Source organism: Coenobita brevimanus, chromosome 100 (genome assembly GCF_032717465.1).
Source record: "Coenobita brevimanus isolate Jiangsu-jjx chromosome 100, ASM3271746v2, whole genome shotgun sequence".
Taxonomy (NCBI): Eukaryota; Metazoa; Arthropoda; class Malacostraca; order Decapoda; family Coenobitidae; genus Coenobita; species Coenobita brevimanus.
This window is the reverse complement of record NC_137053.1, coordinates 19,612,456-19,637,326: the sequence shown is the minus strand read 5'-3', so window position 1 is coordinate 19,637,326 and position 24,871 is coordinate 19,612,456. Positions and strand designations below refer to the sequence as shown.

Below are 24,871 nucleotides of genomic sequence, written 5' to 3'. Positions count from 1 at the left end.
TTAGGGGATGGTGAGGATATGGAGAATGTGAGTGCATTCAAGTACTTGGGTAGTGTGATGAGTAAGGATGGAACTTTGGGGAATGAAGTACGTGAGAGGGTACAGCAGGGAAAGAAGGTTGTTGGTTCACTGAAAGCAGTGATGAGAAATAGGGAGGTATGGAAGTTAAGAAGTCACTGCATGATGGTATTGTGATCCCTACCCTGACGTATGGAAGCGAGGCGTGGACCTTGCAAGAGGGGAACAAGTCAAGAGTGAGAGCAGTGGAAATGAGTTACTTGAGAGGAGGATGTGGAGTGACGTGGAGGGACAGGTTGGCGAATGAAGAAGTGAAGGAACGTTGTGGGGTAGATGTGGATGTGGTTGAGAAGATTAGGAGAAATACACTGAGGTGGTTTGGACATGTGGAGAGAATGGAGAATGAAAGACTGACTAAGAGGGTGTATGTAGGTGAGGTGGAGGGAGGGAGATGGAGGGGTAGACCGAGGATGAGGTGGAGGGATGGAGTTGAGAGGTATATGAGGGAGGGGGGGTGAGTTGGGGGGAGGGTAGTCAAATGGTGGGTGACAGAGTGACTTGGAGGCGTTTTGTCTGCGGCCACCCTTTGCGGGATTAGGGCGTCGGGCTATAGATAGATAGATAGAGATTATTAGGGGAAACTTGATAGAAGAATGGGCCTTGGCCCAGAATAGTCTCCATTTTTTGGTGCGGATCCGGATAAAGGTGCGGATCCAGGATTTTGTTTTATTTTCACTTTAACATAGCGAGATAAAGCGTTTTTTGACATTTACAAAAAAATTTCAGAGAATATTGCATGGATCTTGATGAATAAAATCAGGGTTACTTAGGATGTTAGTATCTACGAAAGTGTACAGTTTGTATCAACTTATTATTCTTCCGTAATGCAAATTATGAAATTATATACACTGTTTTGTTGGCTGTTACACTGAGTAAAAAATTATGATCTAAGAGTTATGGGTAGTTTAAAATTATGGTGTTACAACTTACAGGGTTATGTGATACTGGATTAGACTTAACTGAGTTAAAAGGAACTGCATGTTGGGCCTTGACGGAGGTATGAGTGCCATTTTAAGTATTATTATTATTATTATTATTATTATTATTATTATATTATCATTTTTGTATTATTATTATTATCATTATTATTATTATCATTATCATTATTATTATTATCATTATCATTATTATTATTATTATTATTATTATTATTATTATTATTATCATTACTTCCTTTGCCATCTTCACCTAGTTACGTGTATATCCCATTACCACTTACTTATTCACCTATCTGCTCTCTTCGGTTTTTGTAAGTACCATTCCCCTGTGTTCACACTCCCTTTCTTTCTCATCTGTTTATCTTTCATGCGATTCCTATTTTTCTCTTAAATCATCGGCCTGTCTCTTGGCATATTTTCATCCTCTTCCTGACGACCCGCCTTACGTTTCCCCCAAATCTTCTGTCCTACTGCCCCCCCCCTCTCTCTCTCTCTCTCTCTCTCTCTCTCTCTCTCCCTATATCTATCTGCCGTTCACCTACTTTCTTTACATCTCAGTCACACCTACTCCCGTTTACTACCTCAAATATCATCCGACTCTCCCATCCACATCATCTTACACACTCAGTTTCCTCACCCAGAATTACTCCATCACATTAGCCCACACATCAGCTTCACTAACTGCTGCCCACAGATCTTTTACATAGCATCCCCCCCCCGACCCCCCCCACACACCAGAACTCACATGCCAGCCTCATGTCATCCATACCCAAACATCTAGACAGTCCTCTCTGCCCTCTTCATCCATTCATCCAGACCGCCCACCCTGTTCTCTCCCTCCACTTAAACACCCAATGGAGTATATTAACTTCCCCGCCAACCCACTGCCTTTGCTCCATCGTGACCGCCGCCTTTGTCTCACCAACAGGGCCTGTATCCACTGTAGACGGAGTGGCCGGGACCGCTGCCCACCTGCCGTGTATGGCTGCACACACCCGGCCTGGTGACGAAGCCGTGCTAGTGGTTTGGTACAAGGACGGGGCACGCAGGCCATTCTATATGTGAGTACCAACACCAGTACTTACCCATATATTGCCTGTAGCCTACTCATTTTACTCTACCCTCTTTGACTTCGAATAAATAAATTGTCATTACTCTCTTGAATCCTAAACTCAATAAGAGATTTACACTAGAGTTGAGTATGGTGCTAGTCATTAGGTAATGGGAGGTGTGCAAAATAAGAAAATTCTACGGCGCTAGGATGGACGAACTGTAATAAGTACTTATGTAAGTGCTATTTGCTTTTACAGTACTACTAATATTAACTTCATCCCCGTATAAGTTCCCATTAATCTTTGATTTTGTGCAGTCATCCAAAAATGGTGAATAATATTAATGATGGAAAATAACCAATGCACTTACTCGCTCCATTTTCGGGTTTACAAACTTATATTTTAACTAAGAAGAACTAATCGAAATGATGAGAGAGAGAGAGAGAGAGAGAGAGAGAGAGAGAGAGAGAGAGAGAGAGAGAGAGAGAGAGAGAGAGAGAGAGAGAGAGAGAGAGAGAGAGCAAAAATAATTAAAATCCTTTATTTTCGATTTAGGCTAATCTTGGTGGAAGTGTTGAAGATAAAGAAAAAATATATACACTCCTTCCTTTTTAGAACAATACGGTAAGTTATACTTCAATGTAACAGCACTAGGTCAAAATTTGACATAGCAAAACCAACTTTTTTCAACTTAAACAACTATTGAAGAAAGGGTTCAGGGTAGGACAAGAGCAACGGAATTCAGTTCTGAAAACAATCAAGTAAAGGTCACGATCTCTGGTCAAGGTCAAAAGTTAGAACCGTGAGACCTTGTAGTTAATACAGTTTTGATCTGGATGAATCAAATTTCATGGATGAGTTAAGGTTCATGCAAAGGGTGACCTTTTTCTTTTTAGAGCAACTAATCAATGGTGAAGGTCAAATGACAAGGTCAAACTGAACAGCCATGATATGATTTAGGCCAGTCTTTGTGCAACGGTTTAGGTTAAGGCAGGAGTACATGAATTCGATTTCGAGGACAATCTCTCAGAGGTAAAGGCCATTTGGAAAGCTCATAGTTCAGGCGCACAGGGCAAAGTTAACTCAAACACTGTGACCTAATTTAACAACTTTATGACAAGGTTAAGGTTTACACAAAAATGAAGCAACTTGTTTTAAGAATAGGCAGTCGAAAGTCAAGGTCATAAGGTAACGTCAAACAGTCGGCCTGTAGGCTACTCTAGATGGCAGGAGAGGCTGTTGCACTCTCGTATGTACTAATACTTCTTCGTTGCTCTTGTTACTCCAGCTTTTTCATTTCATCACTCTCACAATCATGAAAAAAGATTAGGTGTTATTATTTGCTTTTGCTCAGCGCGCGCGCGCGCGCGTGCGTACGTGTGTGTGTGTGTGTGTGTGTGTGTGTGTGTGTGTGTGTGTGTGTGTGTGTGTGTGTGTGTGTGTGTGTGTGTGTGTGTGTGTGAATAATAGGTCAAAGGACATTGTCACAGGGTTGGGTAATATTTGGTTTTGACAAAGCAATCTTGAACAGTTTTTATCCAGTTTAAATCAAACTCGGTGGAAAAACTAAAGGTCATGCCGGAATGAAGGGGGTTTGAGTTTGAGAACAATCAGGCAAAGGTCAAGATCACAAGGCAAGGTCACATTCCACCATGTGTGCCTGTGTGTGAACAAAATAACCTTAACGGTTATTGTGTTATTTGGACGAAAAATGATGGAAAGATTGAGGATCTGCCAAGGGGCTAATATTATAGAACAATAGGTCAAGGGTTAAGGTCACATGGCAAATCCAGTTCAAGCAGTTTTTATACAACTTAGACCAATCTTTCTGGCAGAGTTTAGGGTATGGGTGTGATGAAGGGATTTGATTTTGAGAAAAATCAGTCAAAGATAACGTTTACAGGAAAAGGTCAACTATCACGGTCACAGGACAAGGTCAGCTCAGCTACTTTTGATAGGTTTGGTCCAGTCGTGATGTTTGGGTTAAGGATCAAACAAGAATGAGGTACTTCGATTTTAAGAGCAACAGCATGAAGGACAAGGTAACAGGACAAAATTTTTTGTTCCTTCACAGACCAGTTGGTGGGCGTGGGTGTTGCACTCTCAGTGTTTCTTCATACTAAAAAATAGACTGAAAAAGCAACACATAAATTTCTGCATTGAAAATTATTTGCAAAAACATGACAGATATACAAAATCATTTAAACAGAACGGAAATTGTAAAAAAAATGCATCGAAGAAGACGGAATGAGCATAACATAAAGTTTTTTGGGGGAATTTACTGTTCGTTTTTTCTTTTTTGCATGTATTTAATCAACTTAACATGATACTTTTAAGGATGTTAAACGAGTCACGAATGACATACATGCATTAGTGAGTAACACAGAGTGACATCCTCTCTAGCATCACTTCGAATGCAGTTGAACCGGAGAGAGAGAGAGAGAGAGAGAGAGAGATTGAGATTGTGTGTGCAAATGTAGATGCAAAGTTTTGTGCTTGCGTGTTCGTGTGACTGTATGTTCCAGTATATGGAAATGTGTGTGTGAAAGAGAGAGAGAGAGAGAGAGAGAGAGAGAGAGAGAGAGAGAGAGAGAGAGAGAGAGAGAGAGAGAGAGAGAGAGAAGCGTTAACCACCAGTACAGTTCATCCAAACTTCTATCTACGTATCTTTGTATCTTAGTTTTTAACATATTCCATTCAAAGCTCTGCCGCAATTACTAATTTTGAAATAAATTTTGATATATGTTTTGACAATGGCCAGCTTATATTTTCGACTTAAGGGATGAGGTAGAAAGAAACTAGGGATGATGGAAGATAAAAGAAGAGGGAGGCGGGAGAGGGATAGTCGAAAGGGAGACAGAAGAGGGTGTTAAGAAAGGATGGAAAAGGAAGGTTAATATGTACGGCTGATGAAGAAGAGGTGGAGAGGGAAAGGCAAGGAAAAGGAGACTGAGATCGAAAGGTGCAGAGAGAGAGAGAGAGAGAGAGAGAGAGAGAGAGAGAGAGAGAGAGAGAGAAAGTGGAAAAAAATGGAGTAATGAGGAGACATAAAAGTAGGAGAGAAAAGAGGGGTTGGGACTGGAGTTCATGAGATGGCGGTGTGGTGGAGAGAGAGAGAGAGAGAGAGAGAGAGAGAGAGAAGGGGGTTGGAGGGAGACGGATACATAGATGGTGGAGAGAGATGAATGCATTGTAGAACTGTGGAGGGATTGAGATAGAAGAGTGATTACAGAACGAGAGAGAGAGAGGTTGTACAGCGAGTGGATGGAAGAAAAGATTACAGAGAGAGAGAGAGAGAGAGAGAGAGGCTGTACAGCGAGTGGATGGAAGAAAAGATCAGAGAGAGAGAGAGAGAGAGAGAGAGAGAGAGAGAGAGAGAGAGGCTGTACAGCGAGTGGATGGAAGTAAAGATTACAGAGAGAGAGACAGACAGACAGACAGACAGACAGACAGACAGAGAGAGAGAGGCTGTACAGCGAGTGGGTGGAAGAAAAGATTACAGAGAGAGAGAGAGAGAGAGAGAGAGAGAGAGAGAGAGAGATTGAAGGGTTTTGAGGAGAGGGAGGGAGGACGAAAGGGTGGGAGAGGGAAAGGGACATGGGGGAATGATGCGAAAGGAGAAGGATGGAAGGGCTGTGGAGTGTGAGGAGAAAATGAAAATAGGATGAAGCCGGGTATATCAGCCCTGATAATAATCAAGGAGAATAAAGGTAAGTTCCTGAGAAAATGACATTTGAAGAGAAAGGAAGGAAGATGTATAATAAAAAAACAAAAAACAAAGATGAGTTGCTATGAACGGAAGAAGGAAGGGAATGGATGGAGAAGAGAGAAGGTGGGAGTAGTGGAGAGAGATTGAAAAGATGTGAAACAAAGGAATAGGGAAAAGGAAACGAGAATGTGGGAATAATGAGAAAAGGAGGACAGAGAGTAAATTGGACAAGAAAAAATAAGGAAGAAAATGTGAAGAGGGGAAGAAAAGGTGATGTGAAGAAATGAGGTTTGTGAAGAGAGACTGAAAGATGAAAATACTGGCGAGTGGGAGTGGATGAGGAGGAGGAGGAAGTTACACTGCCTTGAGCACACACACACACACACACACACACACACACACACACACACACACACACACACACAAAAGGGTTTCCGTCTCATTTCTATTAATTCTACCTTAAAAGTGAATCCACATCATGTTTTCAAGTCATACTATATTTCCAAAAAAAATAGGAATTTGATATACCCAACCTCAATGGCATCACAGTCCTTAAGAATCCATCGATTCAGACCCCATCAGCTCTGTAAAAATTCAGCTCTCGTCCCTGTTTGGCCCTGAAAACAATGAAAAATAAAATATTGGATAGATGTCATCATGCGGGCCGTCATGAGGCAGATAGTAGGTGTTTGATCTAGTGGAGTATCAAACGCGAGTTCAGCACCGAACGTCATATATATTCTGTGCTGGGGAATCGACCGTGATCTTCCAATTGACGTCACTTTTATAGTTTTCACTGTCAGTCAGAAAGTGACTGATATTGTGGTGCGGGGAAAGGGAAGGGGTAGGTAGGATAGGATACTACTAGAGATGAGAGGAAAGTTTACGGAAGAAAGTAGATAGTTGTTGGTAGGAAAAAGTGGATGGTAGAGGGTACGACGCAGATAGTAGTAGATAATTATGAGAATACAAGAAACAAGGAAAATAGTCAGATATATAAACAGCTTTTTCGTATTTCTTACTTAGCCTTTATATTTCGTGGACGAAAGCAGGCAGATTTAAGTGCAAAAGTTTATGAAAGCATTTCCAATTTAAAAAAAAAAAAAGTGTATGCCTGGCAGAAATACTCCACTCGAACAATATGACTGTAACTGTAAGTATTTTATCATCCACGAAAATGATAATCATAACAACAATAATTACACACGCATTTTTCTGCCCTTGGGTGATGGATACACTTATTCAAAGCATCTGTAATAAAAATGAGTTTTCAGCTAGCATCCCATATAAATAAATAAATAAATAAATATATATATATATATATATATATATATATATATATATATATATATATATATATATATATATATATATATATATTGTTACATAGCCTATGATTTCATCATCCTTTGTGTAATTTTAACGCACAGTATGCTGCATGTTTGATCACGTGCGTGTTCTGCCTCAGTCCCCCCCTTCTACCGTTATAGTAGAGTAAGTCGTTCTCTCTGTTATACTTTGCAGGATTTTCATCTCTTTGTCCCCGTGGCTTCATTTGCGCGTCCTTCTTACAAGTTGTATCAGGCTCTGCTGGCCCCTATATAATGAGCTCAGTCTCTGCATCATTGCCACTTAGATCTGCTCCTCATTTTGTTCACATCTCTGTCCTCCCCTGTACAATTATTATTATTGTGAGTGCTCAAGAAATCTCCAAACATCTAGCAGCTGTGTGTAATTTGAGTATAACTGTTGTTGTATTTTTCTTGTACTGTGTAGCATAAGGTTAATTCTTAGGCCTAGTGAGGTTTTGATTAATGTTGGGTTGTGTCAGTTATTTTTGATAATAGTTTGTATCTGTAATTATTTATCTGGCATTCACTGAGTATTATCTGGTATCTCATTTTATCAGGGCTGACTTAGATAAATTTATTCTTGCTAATTTCGTGTTAATAGAGGCTATTGCAGTTAACCATATATTTAACCTGTTTTTGCCATTACATTATCCTTATGAGTCCTGAATGTTTTGTTGTTAGTTTGAGCATTAAACTTTAACTTGTAATTTTACCTAACTCTTTTGTTTTGAACCTGGAACTTTACAGGACAGTAGTGACTCTTCGTATTCTCACTTAAAGTGTACATTATCTTTCTCTGTTTCGTAACATAAATTTGGCGACCTCATATCAGGATATTCAGGATATTATCATAAGGATATTGTTTGATATTTTGTGACTGTGATATATTCATGATGGCTACTATTTTTACACTTGATGAAGCCAGGGATTTTTTGTCAAATGTGCAAACAGAGTGTGATATAGAAAACAGAACAAAGAATGAACTTAAGCTTGTTGCTCAACAATTGGGAATTGCAGTTCACTCTCATCATTCTAAAGATCAAATTGTTGGCATGATTAATAAGAGCTTGTTTAATGTAACTCCTCCAAATGAGCAAACGCAGATTGAATTAGCTAAGTTACAGCTAGCCCTGCAGGAGGCTAAGGCTAAGGAGGTTGAATTTCAAGCACGTGCTAAGGAGGCTGAGTCTCAGGCTAAGGAGGCGGAATCTCAGGTTCGGATTCAGGAGGCACAGATACAGGCTCAGGCACAAGTTGAACTTGCCAGGATTCAGGCAGACCATGAGTATCGCATGAAACAAGGTGGAACTGGATCATCTAGCTCTGATGATTTTGATGTGGCTAAAAATGTTAAACTTGTCCCTCCTTTTAATGAATCTGATTTAACAAAGTATTTTCAGTTGTTTGAGAGGGTAGCTACAGGTTTTAATTGGCCTAAGGAGTATTGGCCAGTACTCCTTCAAACTGTTCTCACCGGTAAAGCTCAAGTAACTTATGCATCTTTGCCTCAGGATCAGTGTGATAATTATGATGTAGTTAAGAGCTTGATTCTTAAGGCCTATGAGCTTGTTCCTGAAGCCTATAGAGTAAAATTTAGGACAACTTACAAGCAAGATAAGCAATCCCATGTTGAGTATGCAAAAATCAAAGAAGATCTGTTAGAGCAGTGGTTAAATTCTAAGAATGTGGATTCTGATTTTGACAAATTTAAGCAGATGATTTTGCTGGAGGACTTCAAAAGGTGTATTAGTAAAGATGTAAGCCTATATCTTGATGAGAAAAGAATAGATAATTTGTCTGATGCTGCAGTTTTAGCTGATGAGTATGTTCTCACTCACAAGAGATATTCTAGAGAAAAAGGGAAAGCTGAGAGTAAGTACGTTGCCTCTACTCAGAGTACAGGTAACAGGAAAGAGAATAAGGATGATGTTTCTCAGGAAGTAAATACCAGCTTCACCTCTAGATTTCAGAAAAGTAAATGTACTTATTGTAGTAAGCTTGGTCATACTACGGAGAGATGTTTCAGGAGACAGCGTGATGTGAACAAAAAGGAGTCTTTAAATATTCAGTCAATTGGTCTAGTGTCCACTCTTGAGAGTTCCCAGAATTCTTTAACTGAATTAATTGAACCTGCTTTGAGGGGTAACTTAAATTCTCATGATGGAGCTCCTCTTTTGAGCAGTAACGTGGGTGACACTCTCAAGAGTTCATGTGCTAATTTCCTGTCTGATGGTTTTGTCAGTCCTCTGGACAGTAATGACAGGAAGTCAGTTCAAATATATCGTGATACAGGTGCTTGCCAATCCCTTATGCTGACCAGTGTTCTAGGCTCTAATGTTAATTCCTCTGATGAAACTGTAATCTTACAAGGTGTAGGGAATAATTACTTCTCTGTCCCTCTGTGCAGAGTGAATTTAGAGTCTGGTTTTGTTAATGGTTCCGTTATGGTTGGGTTGGTTGAGACACTCCCAATGTCAGGTGTAACTTTCTTACTTGGAAATGATATTGGTGGAAGTCAAGTGTGTCCAGCTCCTCAGTTGTCTAGTGAGCCAGTGGCTGCGGCCCAGGATTGTGATGTCCCTGATGTGTTCCCTGCATGTGCTGTCACTAGGGCTAAGTCTAAAGTTACTGGTGATTTAGAGGATAATGATGATGATGATGTTATCCTAGCTGACACTTTTCTTGCTAATTTGGACCACTCACCAGATGAGGCAGTACCCCGTAGTGTTGATAATTTGTCTCGTCAAGAGTTGGTTGAGTTGCAGGTTGCTGACCCTGAGTTGAAAGGTCTAGCTAACTCTGCTTACAGTGAAGAAGAGTCAGCCGGTGCTTCTACTTGTTATTATGTAAAGTCAGGAGTACTTATGAGGAAGTGGAGACCCCCAACAGCATCAGCCGACTGTGAATGGGAGGTTGTACATCAAGTTGTCATCCCTCGTGTTTGTAGGCAGGATATCATTCGAGTGGCTCATGATACCAGTTTGGCAGGACACCTTGGAGTGAGGAAGACTGTGGCACGCATTTTGAAACACTTCTACTGGCCAGGTATCTTCAGGGATGTTTCCTGGTATTGTAAGTCTTGTCACACCTGTCAAGTTGTGGGGAAGTGTAATCAGACCGAAAAGGTTGCACCTCTAGTTCCCATTCCTCCTTTTGAGGCGCCTTTCACCCGTGTGTTGGTGGATATTGTGGGCCCTCTTCCTAAGACTTCTTCAGGATTTTCTTATGTGTTGACCATGATTGATATGGCTACTCGTTATCCCGAAGCTATTCCACCTAGAAATATCTCAGCAAAGAACGTGATTAAGGAAATGCTAGGGTTCTTCACAAAGTTTGGTCTGCCCAAGGAGGTACAGTCAGACCGAGGAAGTAATTTCATGTCAAATGTTTTCAAGCAGTCTCTGAAAGAGTTGGGCATCTCCCAGATCACGTCTTCAGCTTACCATCCCCAGACCCAAGGAGCGTTGGAGAGATATCATCAAACACTCAAATCGATGCTCAAGAAATACTGTTTGGAACATCTGAAAGACTGGGATAAAGGTCTTCCATTTGTTGTATTTGCCGCAAGAGAATCTCCAAATGAATCACTGGGCTTCTCACCTTTTGAACTACTGTTTGGCCATGAAGTAAGAGGACCCCTTAAGTTACTCAAGGAATGCTGGCTGTCGGAGGAAGATGACGTCAACCTGCTGGAGTATGTGATGAAGTTCAAAGAACGGCTGTCCACTGCTTTACAGCTGGCGAGAGAGAATTTAGGAGCTGCTCAGGAGAAGATGAAGACTTGGTATGACAAGAAGTCCAGGTTACGCCACTTTCAGCCAGGAGATCAGGTTTTGATTCTGCTACCAGTTCATGGGCAACCTCTTCAAGCCAAGTTTAGTGGTCCTTATTTCGTGGAGAAGAAACTCAGTGATGTCAACTATGTCATCGCCACACCAGATCGTAGAAAGAACAAGCAACTATGTCACATCAACATGCTAAAGTTATATCACAGGCGGGACGAAAATAATCCAGTCTGCACTGTAGCTGTTCCACCCGAGTCTGCAAGTGAAGCTCTCCCATGCAGTATGAGCCTGAGTGATAGTTTGGGGAAGAATCCTGATATCATGAATGATCTCCAGACTAAGCTTTCTCATCTACCTCCCAAGGAAAGTCAGGAGTTTTCGGCATTACTGCAGGAGTACCCGCAAGTGTTCCGTGCCACTCCAGGAAGAACCACTGTGTTGATGCATGATGTCGATGTTGGAGACGCAAAGCCAATTAAATTGCCTCCTTACCATGTGAACCCAGTGAAAGTTCCTCTCATCCAGAAGGAGCTTGGCTACCTGTTGGACCACAAGATGATTGAGCCCTGTCAGAGCGAGTGGAGTTCTCCTGTCACTCTAGTCCCTAAGCCAGGTGGGTCACAGAGGCTTTGCATCGACTACAGACGTGTTAATCAGATAACCAAATCAGACACTTACCCTCTCCCTCGTGTGGAAGATTGCATAGACAAGATTGGAAAGGCTAGGTACATAAGTAAGTTTGATTTGTTAAAGGGATACTGGCAAGTACCTATGACTGAACGTGCTAGGGAGATCTCATTTTTTGTAACATTAGGAAAGACCTTTGCATGTTCTGTAATGCCATATACAGATTGTTTTAGAATAATAAGAAATTTCCTTTGTAAATTTCTTTTTTCTTTGTGGGGAGGTGTTACATAGCCTATGATTTCATCATCCTTTGTGTAATTTTAACGCACAGTATGCTGCATGTTTGATCACGAGCGTGTTCTGCCTCAGTCCCCCCCTTCTACCGTTATAGTAGAGTAAGTCGTTCTCTCTGTTATACTTTGCAGGATTTTCATCTCTTTGTCCCCGTGGCTTCATTTGCGCGTCCTTCTTACAAGTTGTATCAGGCTCTGCTGGCCCCTATATAATGAGCTCAGTCTCTGCATCATTGCCACTTAGATCTGCTCCTCATTTTGTTCACATCTCTGTCCTCCCCTGTACAATTATTATTATTGTGAGTGCTCAAGAAATCTCCAAACATCTAGCAGCTGTGTGTAATTTGAGTATAACTGTTGTTGTATTTTTTCTTGTACTGTGTAGCATAAGGTTAATTCTTAGGCCTAGTGAGGTTTTGATTAATGTTGGGTTGTGTCAGTTATTTTTGATAATAGTTTGTATCTGTAATTATTTATCTGGCATTCACTGAGTATTATCTGGTATCTCATTTTATCAGGGCTGACTTAGATAAATTTATTCTTGCTAATTTCGTGTTAATAGAGGCTATTGCAGTTAACCATATATTTAACCTGTTTTTGCCATTACATTATCCTTATGAGTCCTGAATGTTTTGTTGTTAGTTTGAGCATTAAACTTTAACTTGTAATTTTACCTAACTCTTTTTGTTTTGAACCTGGAACTTTACGGGACAGTAGTGACTCTTCGTATTCTCACTTAAAGTGTACATTATCTTTCTCTGTTTCGTAACAATATATAGATATATATATATATATATATATATATATATATATATATATATATATATATATATATATATATATATATATATATATATATATAAAGATCACATAACCTCTCTCGTTGAATCTGTTTCCAAGAAAGTAGGTGTCCTAACCCGTCTCACTACCTTCTTAACGCCTGCATAGGCCTAGTTGTTGACTGTATACACAGGTTGTAAACACCTCTGTGAAGAGAACAACTCTCATATGTGGGGAGGCTCCCCACATGCAGCTCTGCTCAACAAGGTGGAGTCAAAGGCTTTTCGTCTCATTAATTCTCCTCCTCTTTCTGGCTCCCTTAACCTCTGTGACTTTGCCACACTGTTGTATCTTTATCTTTTTTTTTATTGCTGCTTCAGTGGTCACTTCCCCCCTGAACTGACTGCTTGCATCCTTCTGCCACTACAGCGGGCGGGCGCGTAGCACTCGTCTAGCAACAAATTCTCATTCCCTTTTGTCCAGCTCTCTCTTGCAAGAGTCAACCATTACTCCCAGTCTTTCATGTATGTAACAGGTCAACTCTGGAACTGTCTCCCTCTATCTGTATTTCCTACTGCCTATGATCTCCAGCCTTTCAAACGCAGTGTGTTCAGGCATCTGGAAACGAACCTATCTACATTTTGCCCTCTGATATCTCTCTTATTTTCCCTGGATGGAACGAGTTTTCGGGCTCCCGGTCTTTGGTTCCTTCTTTTTTGCGCTAAAAAAAGGGTATGAACTCACTCCTGTACTCAAATACTCTTGTACGCACCCACACGTCTTGACTCACCTACAGGTATGTCCCTACTTTTGTTTCTACTCACTCTGTCGTTATTTATTGCCAGGTACTCATTCCTCATTTACAGTCATGTACTGATTCACTTTTGCACTCTTTCATCAATGTATTGACATTTGTACTTTCTTGCTTCTAAAATAAAACTCACTACTGTCCTCCATTATGAACTCACGCACGCACGCACACTCCCCGTTGAACTCTCCTTTTCCCACGTCTGTACTCACCCAACCATCTCTTTCAAATGCAAACTTTTGGAGCAATTTTTAAAATTTTCTTTTTAGTATGGTCTTCTACGATAGTTATAGTTCACATTCTGTATTTCACTCGATGTCTCTCTACCTTGCGTTGAATCCGTTTATCTATCTATCTATCCATCTATCTATCTATCTATCTCCATCTGTGCCTTTCTGCCTCTCTACTCATCCATCCATTCAACAGTCCATCTCTCTCTCTCTCTCTCTCTCTCTCTCTCTCTCTCTCTCTCTCTCTCTCTCTCTCTCGGGACAACACACATCTAGTACATTAGTTTGATACTACAAGTGGTGTACAATTACTAGGTAAATTTAATGTTCTTGACTCTCCTAATGCTAGTAAGTGTACTTTATACGTTAGTTTTAAAGATCCCGCAGGGGATTAATTATTGTGGCAAATACTATAATCTCCTATTCGTACATTTGCAGCTCTGATTTTTTTTTTCACGTTTGGGGGTACTAAACTGATGAAGTAAGACTTCATCCTTTGAAGCCTACGTGAATATTACAGGATAATTTAATGTGGTGTCATTAGTTTTTGGTAGAGTTTCAAAATGATAAAGGAAAACTGACTGTAGCTGACCATGTGAAATTAATTTGTGATCACTGTAAACGTAGTGTAAATGACTGAAACTGACTGTAGTTGATCAGGCGGAATTAATCAGGGATTTCTATTGCGGTAGTGTAAATGAATAAAAGTTCGAGGTATTTTAATGTAGATTACAGCGAAGACATTAGTTTGCTGTGGTCATTTATTTTTCGTTTTTTAGCTACTAACTATCTGCGATGAACTATCTCGAACTAAGGTTCCGTCAGTTCTTGAACTTTCCTCTTCAATGACTTTGAAAATTAGCCTCAAATTCAACAACAGGTGATAGGCTACGAGTGACTTCTATCTGGTCGCTGATCAGTGTCATCAGAGGATATACAAGGATAATTTTCAAAGTCCATGGAGAAAAATGGGGACAGGTCACAGACCCTCTCTGTTTATGAACCATCTGCTGATGTCTTCTATCTATCTATCTATCTATAGCCTGACGCCCTAATCCCGCAAAGGGTGGCCGCAGACAAAACGCCTCCAAGTCGCTCTGTCACCCACCATTTGACTACCCTCCCCCCAGCTCACCTCCCCCTCCCTCATATACCTCTCAACTCCATCCCTCCACCTCATCCTCGGTCTGATGTCTTCGCTTTGTTTTATTTCATCAGTGTTGGTTTTTTATTCTCTCCCCTTTTGCCGAGGTTGTTCTTTTCTGTTTTCTGTCATTTCTAATGGGAGGTTTGAGCTTCTTGGATTTCCCTTGATCTATATTCCTTTCTTAACAGTAAATAATCCTGTTGCTTCATTTGTTTGTGTTCATGGTCACTTCTTTTCTTGTTTTCTAGGTCTTTCTTGTATTTCTCTTATATTATAATTTAACTGATGCACTCCTTTCAATCATTCAGTCATTCCTGTTTCTTCATAGCTTTACCATATACATCATTATTTTGTTCCATTTCACTAAGAAACACAGTTTGACTTGTTTCTCATTGCTGCTGCTTTTATGTCTTTCTTAACCCCTAAAGCTCAGACGACAGCCATAGCCATCATAAAACATGGAGATTTTGCATTTCCCGCCGGCATATGAAATCCTACCCATCGTATATAGTGCCCAGTGCATGGGGTAGGCGTATAGGAGGTGGGTAAGCTACACTGCCAGTCTTCCACGGAAATCAGGAGGGATAGCAATGATGATTTCTGATTCCACATAATCCGATCTGCTTGCCGCCATGAGCAGCTGTCCGTCCCGTCACCTCGACCCATGCCCTGCCTCCTACACGTGCAGGGAAGGAGTTGAGCGATAGTTCAAGTTCAATCGAAAGTTTTAGAGATGAGAGCATCGTAATTATCGAGTGGAGAGACGACATCTGAGAGCAGGAGTTACTATACTGAGCGTACAGTGACAGGCTCTGACCACCTTTTATGGCCCCCAAGCCTCCTTTCCCAGTGCCATCACTGAGCCTATGCATTACTACCCTCTCACCACAATCCACATCACCCCTCTCACTATTTGTAGGTGTGTGGGAAAGTGTAACATATTTAGTGAAAATATGTACATAGAAAAGGGAAAAGATAAGTAGTAAAGACAAATAAGGAGAATTTTAGTGTAGAGAATACGTGTTTATAATGACTGATATTCATTTGGTATGCTATAGAACATAATGAAAACTATGGTACTGATAATCAGTGTTATGACCAAAACTGTACAGTGGTTTTGTATCATCTGGTATAGAAAACAACTGTTGTAAGAGGTTTTATGTTATCCAGTACAGAGAACAAGTAATGAAAAGTGAAAGTGATCTTTCCGGGCAAGTACTGTACGGTGCTTTTGTATTGAATGGTATAGAAATAAGTCACAGTAAAAGTGAAAGTTCCCTTTCAGGGCAAGAATTTTACAGTGGTTTTGTATTATAGTATATAGAAATAAGTCTTGGGGTAAAGGTGAAGGAGATCATTCGAGGCAAGCTATACAATGGTTTTGCTATCATAGTGAATAAACCCTGATATGAAAAACGAGAAGAGTGAAAATACTTGGAATATGCATAAAAATAAATGTTGTGACAAAAGGCAAAATAGAATTTACAGCCAATGTGGGTGATATAAAAACTTTGTCAAATATGTGCCCTTTAAATGAAGAATGCTAGACGACCTGTATAATAATCGTGCTCAAGCGAAAGTGAAAATAATCCTTCACTGCAAGTATTGTGTATCGTCATGTATAAGCCTTGGTATTCTTCCTGCCCACAAACCATATGGCACTGGGTCACTCTGCAACAACTGAAAGAATTGGACAAATAATGAGTGAGCCACTCGTACAGGGTGTCATAGATTCATTTATGAGGCTGTGGCAAAGGTAGGTGAAAAGGAATGAGAAGGTCTAGTAGCAAAGGCGAAGTGCAAGCGACTGCGAACAGTCAGATCAACCCCGTCTTGTCTAGGGCGGCTTGTGGCCAACACCCCCTAGCCACTGACTTGTCTGCTCGCACGGACGCAGCTTGCCGTGATCCCCAAAGTTTCTTCCATTCATCACCTATCTCCACAATGCCTCCAACTAGAGACCTGGTATACTTGCAGTGGAAAGAAATAGGGCTGATGAGTATTACGATTATTTTTATTGAAAGTTCTCTGATCTGTGGTTACTGATCTTTGATTGGTTGAAATCATTCAACTTTAAAAAGATCATACAGAAAGGGTTCAGGTCACTAGACCCCTGTGCTTTAAGGGTTAAGGTCTATTTCTCCTTTTGAAATTATTCCTTGTTCACTTGTTTCTTCTTCGTTATCCATATCACCATTCATTGTTATTTCTATGGGATGATATATATAAATTTTTTCCTATTCTTCATTTTTATCCACTTCTTTTGTATCAGTGAGCACATTCTTTCCTATTCTCATGTGGATAAAGAAAAGAGAGGGGGTCGAGGGTTTTTGTTACCGCATTTACCCCCTCGTCTTCGTTCAGTACTGCTGCAGATTTTCAAGTATAAATAATTTTCTGTGTTGACTGAATATTTTTTCTATCTCTTGCTTGTATGTTATGCAAGTCACCGAGGCAGAGGTGGCCCTTCCCCTTTATAACGAATCCTGCTGATCAGTGCCTGTGTGTGTGTGTGTGTGTGTGTGTGTGTGTGTGTGTGTATGTGTGTGTGTGTGTGTAAATGTTTGTGGGAGTGTCTGTTTATGGATTTAACTGTATATTTTACAGAGGCATGTTTGTTTGATGAGTGTATATATTTAATGTGTTTGCTTCACAGTGGTGTGTGTGTGTGTGTGTGTGTGTGTGTGTGTGTGTGTGTGTGTGTGTGTGTGTGTGTGTGTGTGTGTGTGTGTGTGTGTGTGTGTTGTGTGTGTGTGTGTGTGTGTGTGTGTGTGTGTGTGTGTGTGTGTGTGTGTGTGTGTGTGTGTGTGTGTGCAAATGTTTGTGGGAGTGTCTGTTTATGGATGTATGTGTATATTTTACAGAGGCGTGTTTATGTGATGGGTGTATAGACTTGATGTGTTTGCTTCACAGTGGTGTGTGTGTGTGTGTGTGTGTGTGTGTGTGTGTGTGTGTGTGTGTGTGTGTGTGTGTGTGTGTGTGTGTGTGTGTGTGTGTGTGTGTGTGTGTGCCTGCCTAAATGTTTGTGGGGGTGTCTGTTTATGGATGTATGTGTATATTTTACAAAAGCATGTTTGTGTTGTGAATATGTATGTTTGTTGTGTTTGCTTCACAATGTTTTGTGTGTGTGTGTGTGTGTGTGTGTGTGTGTGTGTGTGTGTGTGTGTGTGTGTGTGTGTGTGTGTGTAAATGTATGGGTAATTATTGTAGTGCGTTCATGGTACTCTCTCCCCAATAATTTAGATACATAAACAACGTAGAAAAAGTTACCGATGTCTCAAAAATCCATTCTAAAAAAAGCAGTGCGGAGCAAAATATTCTTTCACATAATAATATATCAAGAAACTCACGGTCTTAATTATATATCATCTCTGCAGCTGAGGAGGGGGGGGAGAACGGAGGAGGTAAGAGGATTTTGGGGATTGAGTGGGCTTTTGAAGGTGAGGGATTGGGATGTAGAGAAGAAGGGTGGGAAGGACAGGCGTAATGGAGAAGTTTGAGGGATGTATAAGGAAGAAGAATGTAACTGAGAGGGATGAACTCGTATGTAAAGTCGGGTAGGGGACTGGAGAGAGATGGGGCAGGGGATGTAGAGGAATGGGAGGTATGTAAATTAAAATCAGGGAATGGAGGGAGATCGAACGTTTAAGGAAAATAGGAAGGATGAAGGGAAGTGTTGGTGACCGAATATCCCCAAATCAGTTAGTACAGAAATCTGGGCTCAATTTCCAGTTTTTTACCTCGCCTAATTCCCGCTACAGAGTTCTCCAATATTCTGTAGCACATCAGAGCTGTATAACACCCTGCCCCAATATTCCCTGATACCCCACACTGTAGTTCCTTGATATTTCGTAGAACCTCACCATATTCCACAGCAATTTTTCTGTGCCCGGCTCGAGCAGAAACTTCAGAACTAACTCCCCAAAACCCATTAGTCCTCCTACCTCCATACTCCTTAACGTGACATCACTTGGACACTCATACCCACAAGCCATATCGAATGCACTTTTTTTTTTTTTTTTTTTCAGTGTAATGGCATTAGCTAGGTGATTTCATGGTATGACGAATGGTCTTGTGGAAGATTGGTATAGTCTGTTTTTACGAATTCAAAACAACAAATCGTCCCCTGACCCTGACTGGAATTGAACTTGCATCCTTTCAAAGAGCAGCCTATTAGCCTACTCTAACCACTGAACACCAACACTTTCCCGAAATCCAACTGTGCTCCCTATATTCTGTAATATCTTGTCATTCCATAGCACTGCAATATTCTGTAAAACTACAGTATTGTGCAGTACCCCGATATTCTGAAGTAACCGCTGTGACTGAATGGTTAACTTTGGTAACTGTCAAGCTGCCGGTTCGATAGCACCAGTTTTCTGTTCACAATGCAGGCAGTTGGCACCACCCTCTGACCAACCCTTTGTGGGTTGGAAGATACAATCATCAGGCCACCCAGGCAACCAACGGAGGTATCTGTGGCAACTTGGATGATGCAGTGGCATGGCATAGCTGACTTTTGGGTGAATAATCCACCACAGGCTCAAAGGGTAAAGTTAGGAAGATGAGAACTAGGGATATACGTCTCACAGCATGTTTCTAGTTATCCCATTGCTTAGTATTCCATTGTACCCTGGTATTCCGAAGAGCCCCAGATATTTCATACCATCTACAGTACATTATTACACAACACGTACATTTTCTGTAGTACCTCCGTAGTCCCCTAATACTCCGTTTTACACCAATATTCAGTAGTTCTCAGATATTCTGTAATAGTCCTGCCTCATTTTTACGTAGCACCATAATACCTTGTAGTACACCGGTACTCCGTATTTCTAATTATATTCCGCAATACTCTATACTCTAGAGGATCCGTAGTATTGCAGTATTTCGCAGCAGTCTCGTTACTACTGATAGCCAGTGATGGATTAGGGTATAGCGGGGAGCCAGTAGTCACCGGGAAACGGGTACGGTACAGCGTAATCCTAGTAATCCAGGGTACGGCTACTATTACAGGAGGTTAAAAGTGTGTGTGTGGAGGGGAGAGGGGTAGGAGGGAAGGGGAAGGAAAAACAGAACAAGGAGAGGAAAGGAGAAGGAAGGAGAAAGAGTGAGGGGGTAAGTACGGAAGTATGAGGGGGAAGGGGGATGTTGGAAGAATACGAGGAAGTTGGATGGGTGAGAGAGAAATGAAGATGGGAAGTGAAAGAAAGAAGAGAGGGGGGCCAAAAAGAGGAGAATAGGGGAGGATTGGAGAGGAGGAAGTGTGCGAGAAAACAGTGTTAAGGAGAGTTTACTAGTGAGAACGAGGAGGAAAGGGAAGGAACTGGGAAAGAAAATTAGGTATAAAAGGAAGGAGAGACTGGGAGGAATGGGAGGCGAACTGGGAAGTGAAGATGACTTGGATGGGTACCTGGGGTTATGAGATTCGATAGGGTTGTTAGAGAGAAGAAGAAGCTGTAAAATGAGTGGAAGGAAGAGCAGAAGAACTCGGAAGGGAGGATGATGGGACAAAGGAGGTGGGTTGATGGTGTGGGAAGATATTCCAGCATCTGTATGGTTGTATTTGAGTGGTTGCCATAAATGGCTGTAATTCATTTGCCATAACTTAGAGGAAATGTCCTTCCTTTTGCGGACTCTTATAACGACTGAGTGGCATAAAATACCAAGAAGCCTCTACTTTCTTTCCAAAGCTTAATCCTGACTAGCATCATATTCTAGAACTAATCTCTTATTGCATCCTGCCAATCAGGATGGGAAGATATTAATTTTGGGCCAAATCCGAGTGAACAAAGTATAGCAGGGATGACTGGCTGGGATTGGGGAGAAGAGCTGGGGTGAAGGAACTGATCGCTCAACGGTTGGGCTGAAGTCTGGAGAGAGGAGGGAGGAAGAAATACAGTGCATGGGACTAATTTTGCTCATATATGATGGACATCACTTATAATTACTGATTTATTTATGGTAGAACGAGAAAGTATTGTAAATGGACATTTAGTACGAGAGAGAGAGAGAGAGAGAGAGAGAGAGAGAGAGAGAGAGAGAGAGAGAGAGAGAGTTGTATAACTACCCAGATTACACAAACATCGCGACTTTTTAGTAGATGACCAAACCGTATTCTATAATTAACAAGGCTTAAGAATACGAGAGAAAAGCAAACAACTCTTTCTTCAACATTACAGACTACAGAAATCACCACTACAAGAATAAAAGTTAAGAATAGCATCTTACAAGACTGGGAAACCTCGAAAAGAAATTACTGAAATGGAAAGTTGTAGTACCGTATACGTAACTACGGATTATGAAAGAATAATGTTATACTATCAGTTATGCATTATTTAAAAATACTTCATGAGTTGTACTTGGAGAAAATTTTCCATTCATTATTATCAGATTTATAACTGAATCTAAGCCAAAACTGGTATATATATTGAGAGTTGTTTATTTTTGTGCACACCATGCTGTAAAAATTACGCGATAAAAGCATTTGCATCAGGCATATCTTGTACACTTGGCATGATATGCTGGGGAACAACTTTATGCGATAGAATTTATAGTAAACTTTGAGGTTTTGTCAGTTCGGTATGATTACTATACCATGCTGTAAGATGTATCTCTAAATATTTCACCAGCGATCAGTGGAGCTTGTCCCAGTGGTACAACACTCAGTAACCCAGATCTCTAAAGAACTACAGATTAATAGGCAATGATAGACTGTTTCGTTCATTGCTCCATATTATTAAACACCCAGAGTGTTCAGATACATTTTATAGTTTTACTAGCATTTACTTTCCTTATTTATTAATTATTTATTCATACCCGGGAGTACTTTGTCTAAGGCATACTGCCTCTATAAATGATATTCTTGTTTGTTATAGAAACAGAGCCTCATTTGCCTCCAGCTACTCTGATCACTACTGCAGCTCTTCAGGTGACTTAAATAAAATCAGTAAGTTTGTACCCTATTTGATAGACCTGTGCAGCTGAGATGCATGAGGCGAGTAATGTGTTTGTTTCGCGGCTGCTGAATGGCCGCCGATGATGTGAATCTACAGCTCGTCTTAATTTCACACACACACACACATATATATATATATATATATATATATATATATATATATATATATATATATATATATATATATATATATATATATATATATATATTGTTTTCTAAATGTCAGCAATATAAACAGCCAGTTTCAATATGGAATAATTTCCGAAGCTAAAGAGGACAAACTTAGGTTTAAAAGTTTACTGTGATAAAAAGAAAAAAAAGATTATAAAATTTTATAAAACGATGAGTTCTGTTTGAAGTAAATTGTCCTCCCACGGTGTACACCCACGTCCCCTTGTTACACTGCATCCACCCGCAGTATAGTCCTACGTCCGCATGTTGCACTATATCCACCCACGGTGTACACCTATGTCCGCAGGTTGCACTACAATACATGTTTGCATTTACTTCAATGACATCATTGGCGGCCAATCAGCAGCCGCGAATCAAACACGCCCTACTTGCCCCATACACCCCAGGTCACAGGTCAGTTGAACAGACTATAGTAGACTTACCCTGGATGCACAGCACCTGATAATAACAGAACCTGTTTTATTTGATCTTGTACAAATGTGTCAGGAGACTTTCAACGACTGACACTTGGATATTTTATTTTCATTCTCAACTTACTTGTCTTATAAGCTAAAAGTACCTATCCCCAAATGGGTATACCCAGTGCTGCTGCACTTTTTGAGATGTTCAGCTCACTAACAGTGTATAGTATCCTTGTGAAAATCCTTGTTGTGGAACTATATTGCTCTTTGGGTGGGGAGTTCTGTCACACTCCTATAGAGAAAGTGAAATAAATGGATGATGGAGAGAATAGAAGAAGAGATGAAGGGCAGGAGAACGAGTTAGAGTTACACCAATTAATGGAACAGAGTTTCTTTTCCATTATACTCATAATACTAATACTGTACAAAAAAATACTAAGTAAAGGCAGTATTTGAACAATTACAGAAGTTTTGAAGCATTATTTCGAAGCAAAAGTCACCCCTTCCCTCGAGCCCATCAGCCAATAAACCATGAGCGAAAAACAGGCAGAAGGAACACCTTCTGGGATGAAAATGGACAAAGAAAATATTACAAGAAAGTCAAAAGTTAGCGTTATAATAAAAAATAATTAATTTTAAGAAAAAACATATAATACTTTCATACACTATTTTTGAAAACTATATACATAATTACACAAATAAAACATGATTTCTATAAATACTTACTTTTTCATGACTAGTTACTACATTAAGCACAGCGTGGAGTCCGCATGACATAAGCAGGTGAACAAGGTGTTAATATAGGAACATAAATATGATAGTATGTGATACATGTCACTGTAGCTGTATGTACAGGTACTGTACATTAAACGATTATTATTGACAGGATGGTCTTATCACATGTTGAGGGGATTATTCTCCCCCAGTTACTAAATGATGGTTATCTAGGCATCTTATCAAAGTCGTTATGGTGGATGGCAGTGACATTTGTCAATCACATCACTGGTGGAGAAGAATTCTGATATCAAGAGCAGCCTTGTGACCATTATTGCTATTTTTTGTACTATTCCTTTGGGTGAACATATGCAAGGCAAAGGAGAATAAGCTGGTAATATCTACGCTTTCATAATATTTAAAGAATATATAGTGTTATGTCCCCATCCTGCATTGCCACGGGCTCCAACACCAGTAGTACAGTACTGTATAGGCAGGACGTTGCCCAGGGAGTTGCTCTTCCAATGGTCAGCCTTTAGGTGCACAGTACACGGGATCAGCTCAGGCGTCGTAAATAAACGCTGGCTTCCTTAAGTTCACTGTCTTCATTTGCAAATAATTACACTTAATGCTTGCTAACATCACTTCACTATTTTTCACAAGGGCCCATGATATACAAACGTCAATAACACATTCACTGTTTTCACAAATACCGAAGATATACAACTTCATTGACACTGCACTACACTCAAACTGAACTGAAAACCGACTGAACTCGCTCTAGTCACTTCCCCATCCTTAAATAACCTTCCTTTCCTCTCCAACATTCTAGGATGTGCTGGTCCTGTACCTGCCCCTAGCAACAACTGTTACCAATTCAGAGACATCCGAAACATGCCAGAGTTTTCTTACATTACATGTCACTGTAAATTATTTTGCATACAAACTTAAATTGAATTACATAATTTAACAAGCAATCACATAAATAAAACATTAGAGAGAAAAAGAGAACAAAAATTAATGCATAACTTACGAAACAACTACGCTCACAAAAGGCAGACTGGCAACTCTGACTCGTACCGGAAGCATTGTAAACATCAGGAATCAGAGAGAAGCTTCGAGACTACCTAACTACCAATTTCTGCTTCTTAACACTGCCCCTTCCTAGTACTTTGTTGTCCCGACAAAACTACACAGTATACACAAACATAAACCGTAATGCTAATGAAACATCTAACTGTACATATAATAATCCTTCAACCTATCATGTCTTCTATGCGGCTTCTGAGGACGTCCTTGCTCCGCCACACAGTCCACTCCTTCGGGGAAGTCAGTCCTCTTCCTGACTCACTTCTTCCCTCAGGAAACTGTCACCATGCTCTTGCACTACAGCTCTATGGTCTTCAACATCCTCAGCTGTGGGAGAGCACGATTCCTCTGAGACGTCCCAGCTGTACTGTCTTGGCCCATTGTGCTGCCACAGATGGTTCACGTGTACCACCTTTGGGCGAGACTTCCTGCCTCCCAGAATCCGATACATTACATCTGATAGGCGATCCAACACAGTGTATGGCCCTATCCATGGGCTCTGCAGTTTCGGTGACTGTCCCTTCTTTCGATGAGGATTGTATAACTACACTTGTTCACCATCCTTGAAGCTCACCTCACTTGCCTTGGCATCATACTTGCACTTCATCACTTCTGAAAACTTAAGGGCTTCTCGCACTTGATATGTACCTCAGCCGTCCATTCCTAAAGGTACTTCACATAGCAGGTGGAGTCCGCAGGCAGCTCATCACCAGGTGGT

The 24,871-nt window shown here is 40.6% G+C and overlaps 1 protein-coding gene across 1 annotated transcript in view; it reads left to right on the top strand.

The window, feature by feature from the left end:
- Positions 1-1,056: 1,056 nt before the first annotated feature.
- The window catches only part of LOC145414607 (synaptogenesis protein syg-2-like), a 629,376-nt gene continuing 605,561 nt past the window's right edge, over positions 1,057-24,871 (top strand). Inside the window, exons 1-2 of the mRNA XM_080284134.1 lie at positions 1,057-1,075; positions 1,945-2,077. Coding sequence (XP_080140260.1) covers positions 1,057-1,075; positions 1,945-2,077 — 152 coding nt within the window. The remainder of the gene's footprint in view (positions 1,076-1,944; positions 2,078-24,871) is intronic.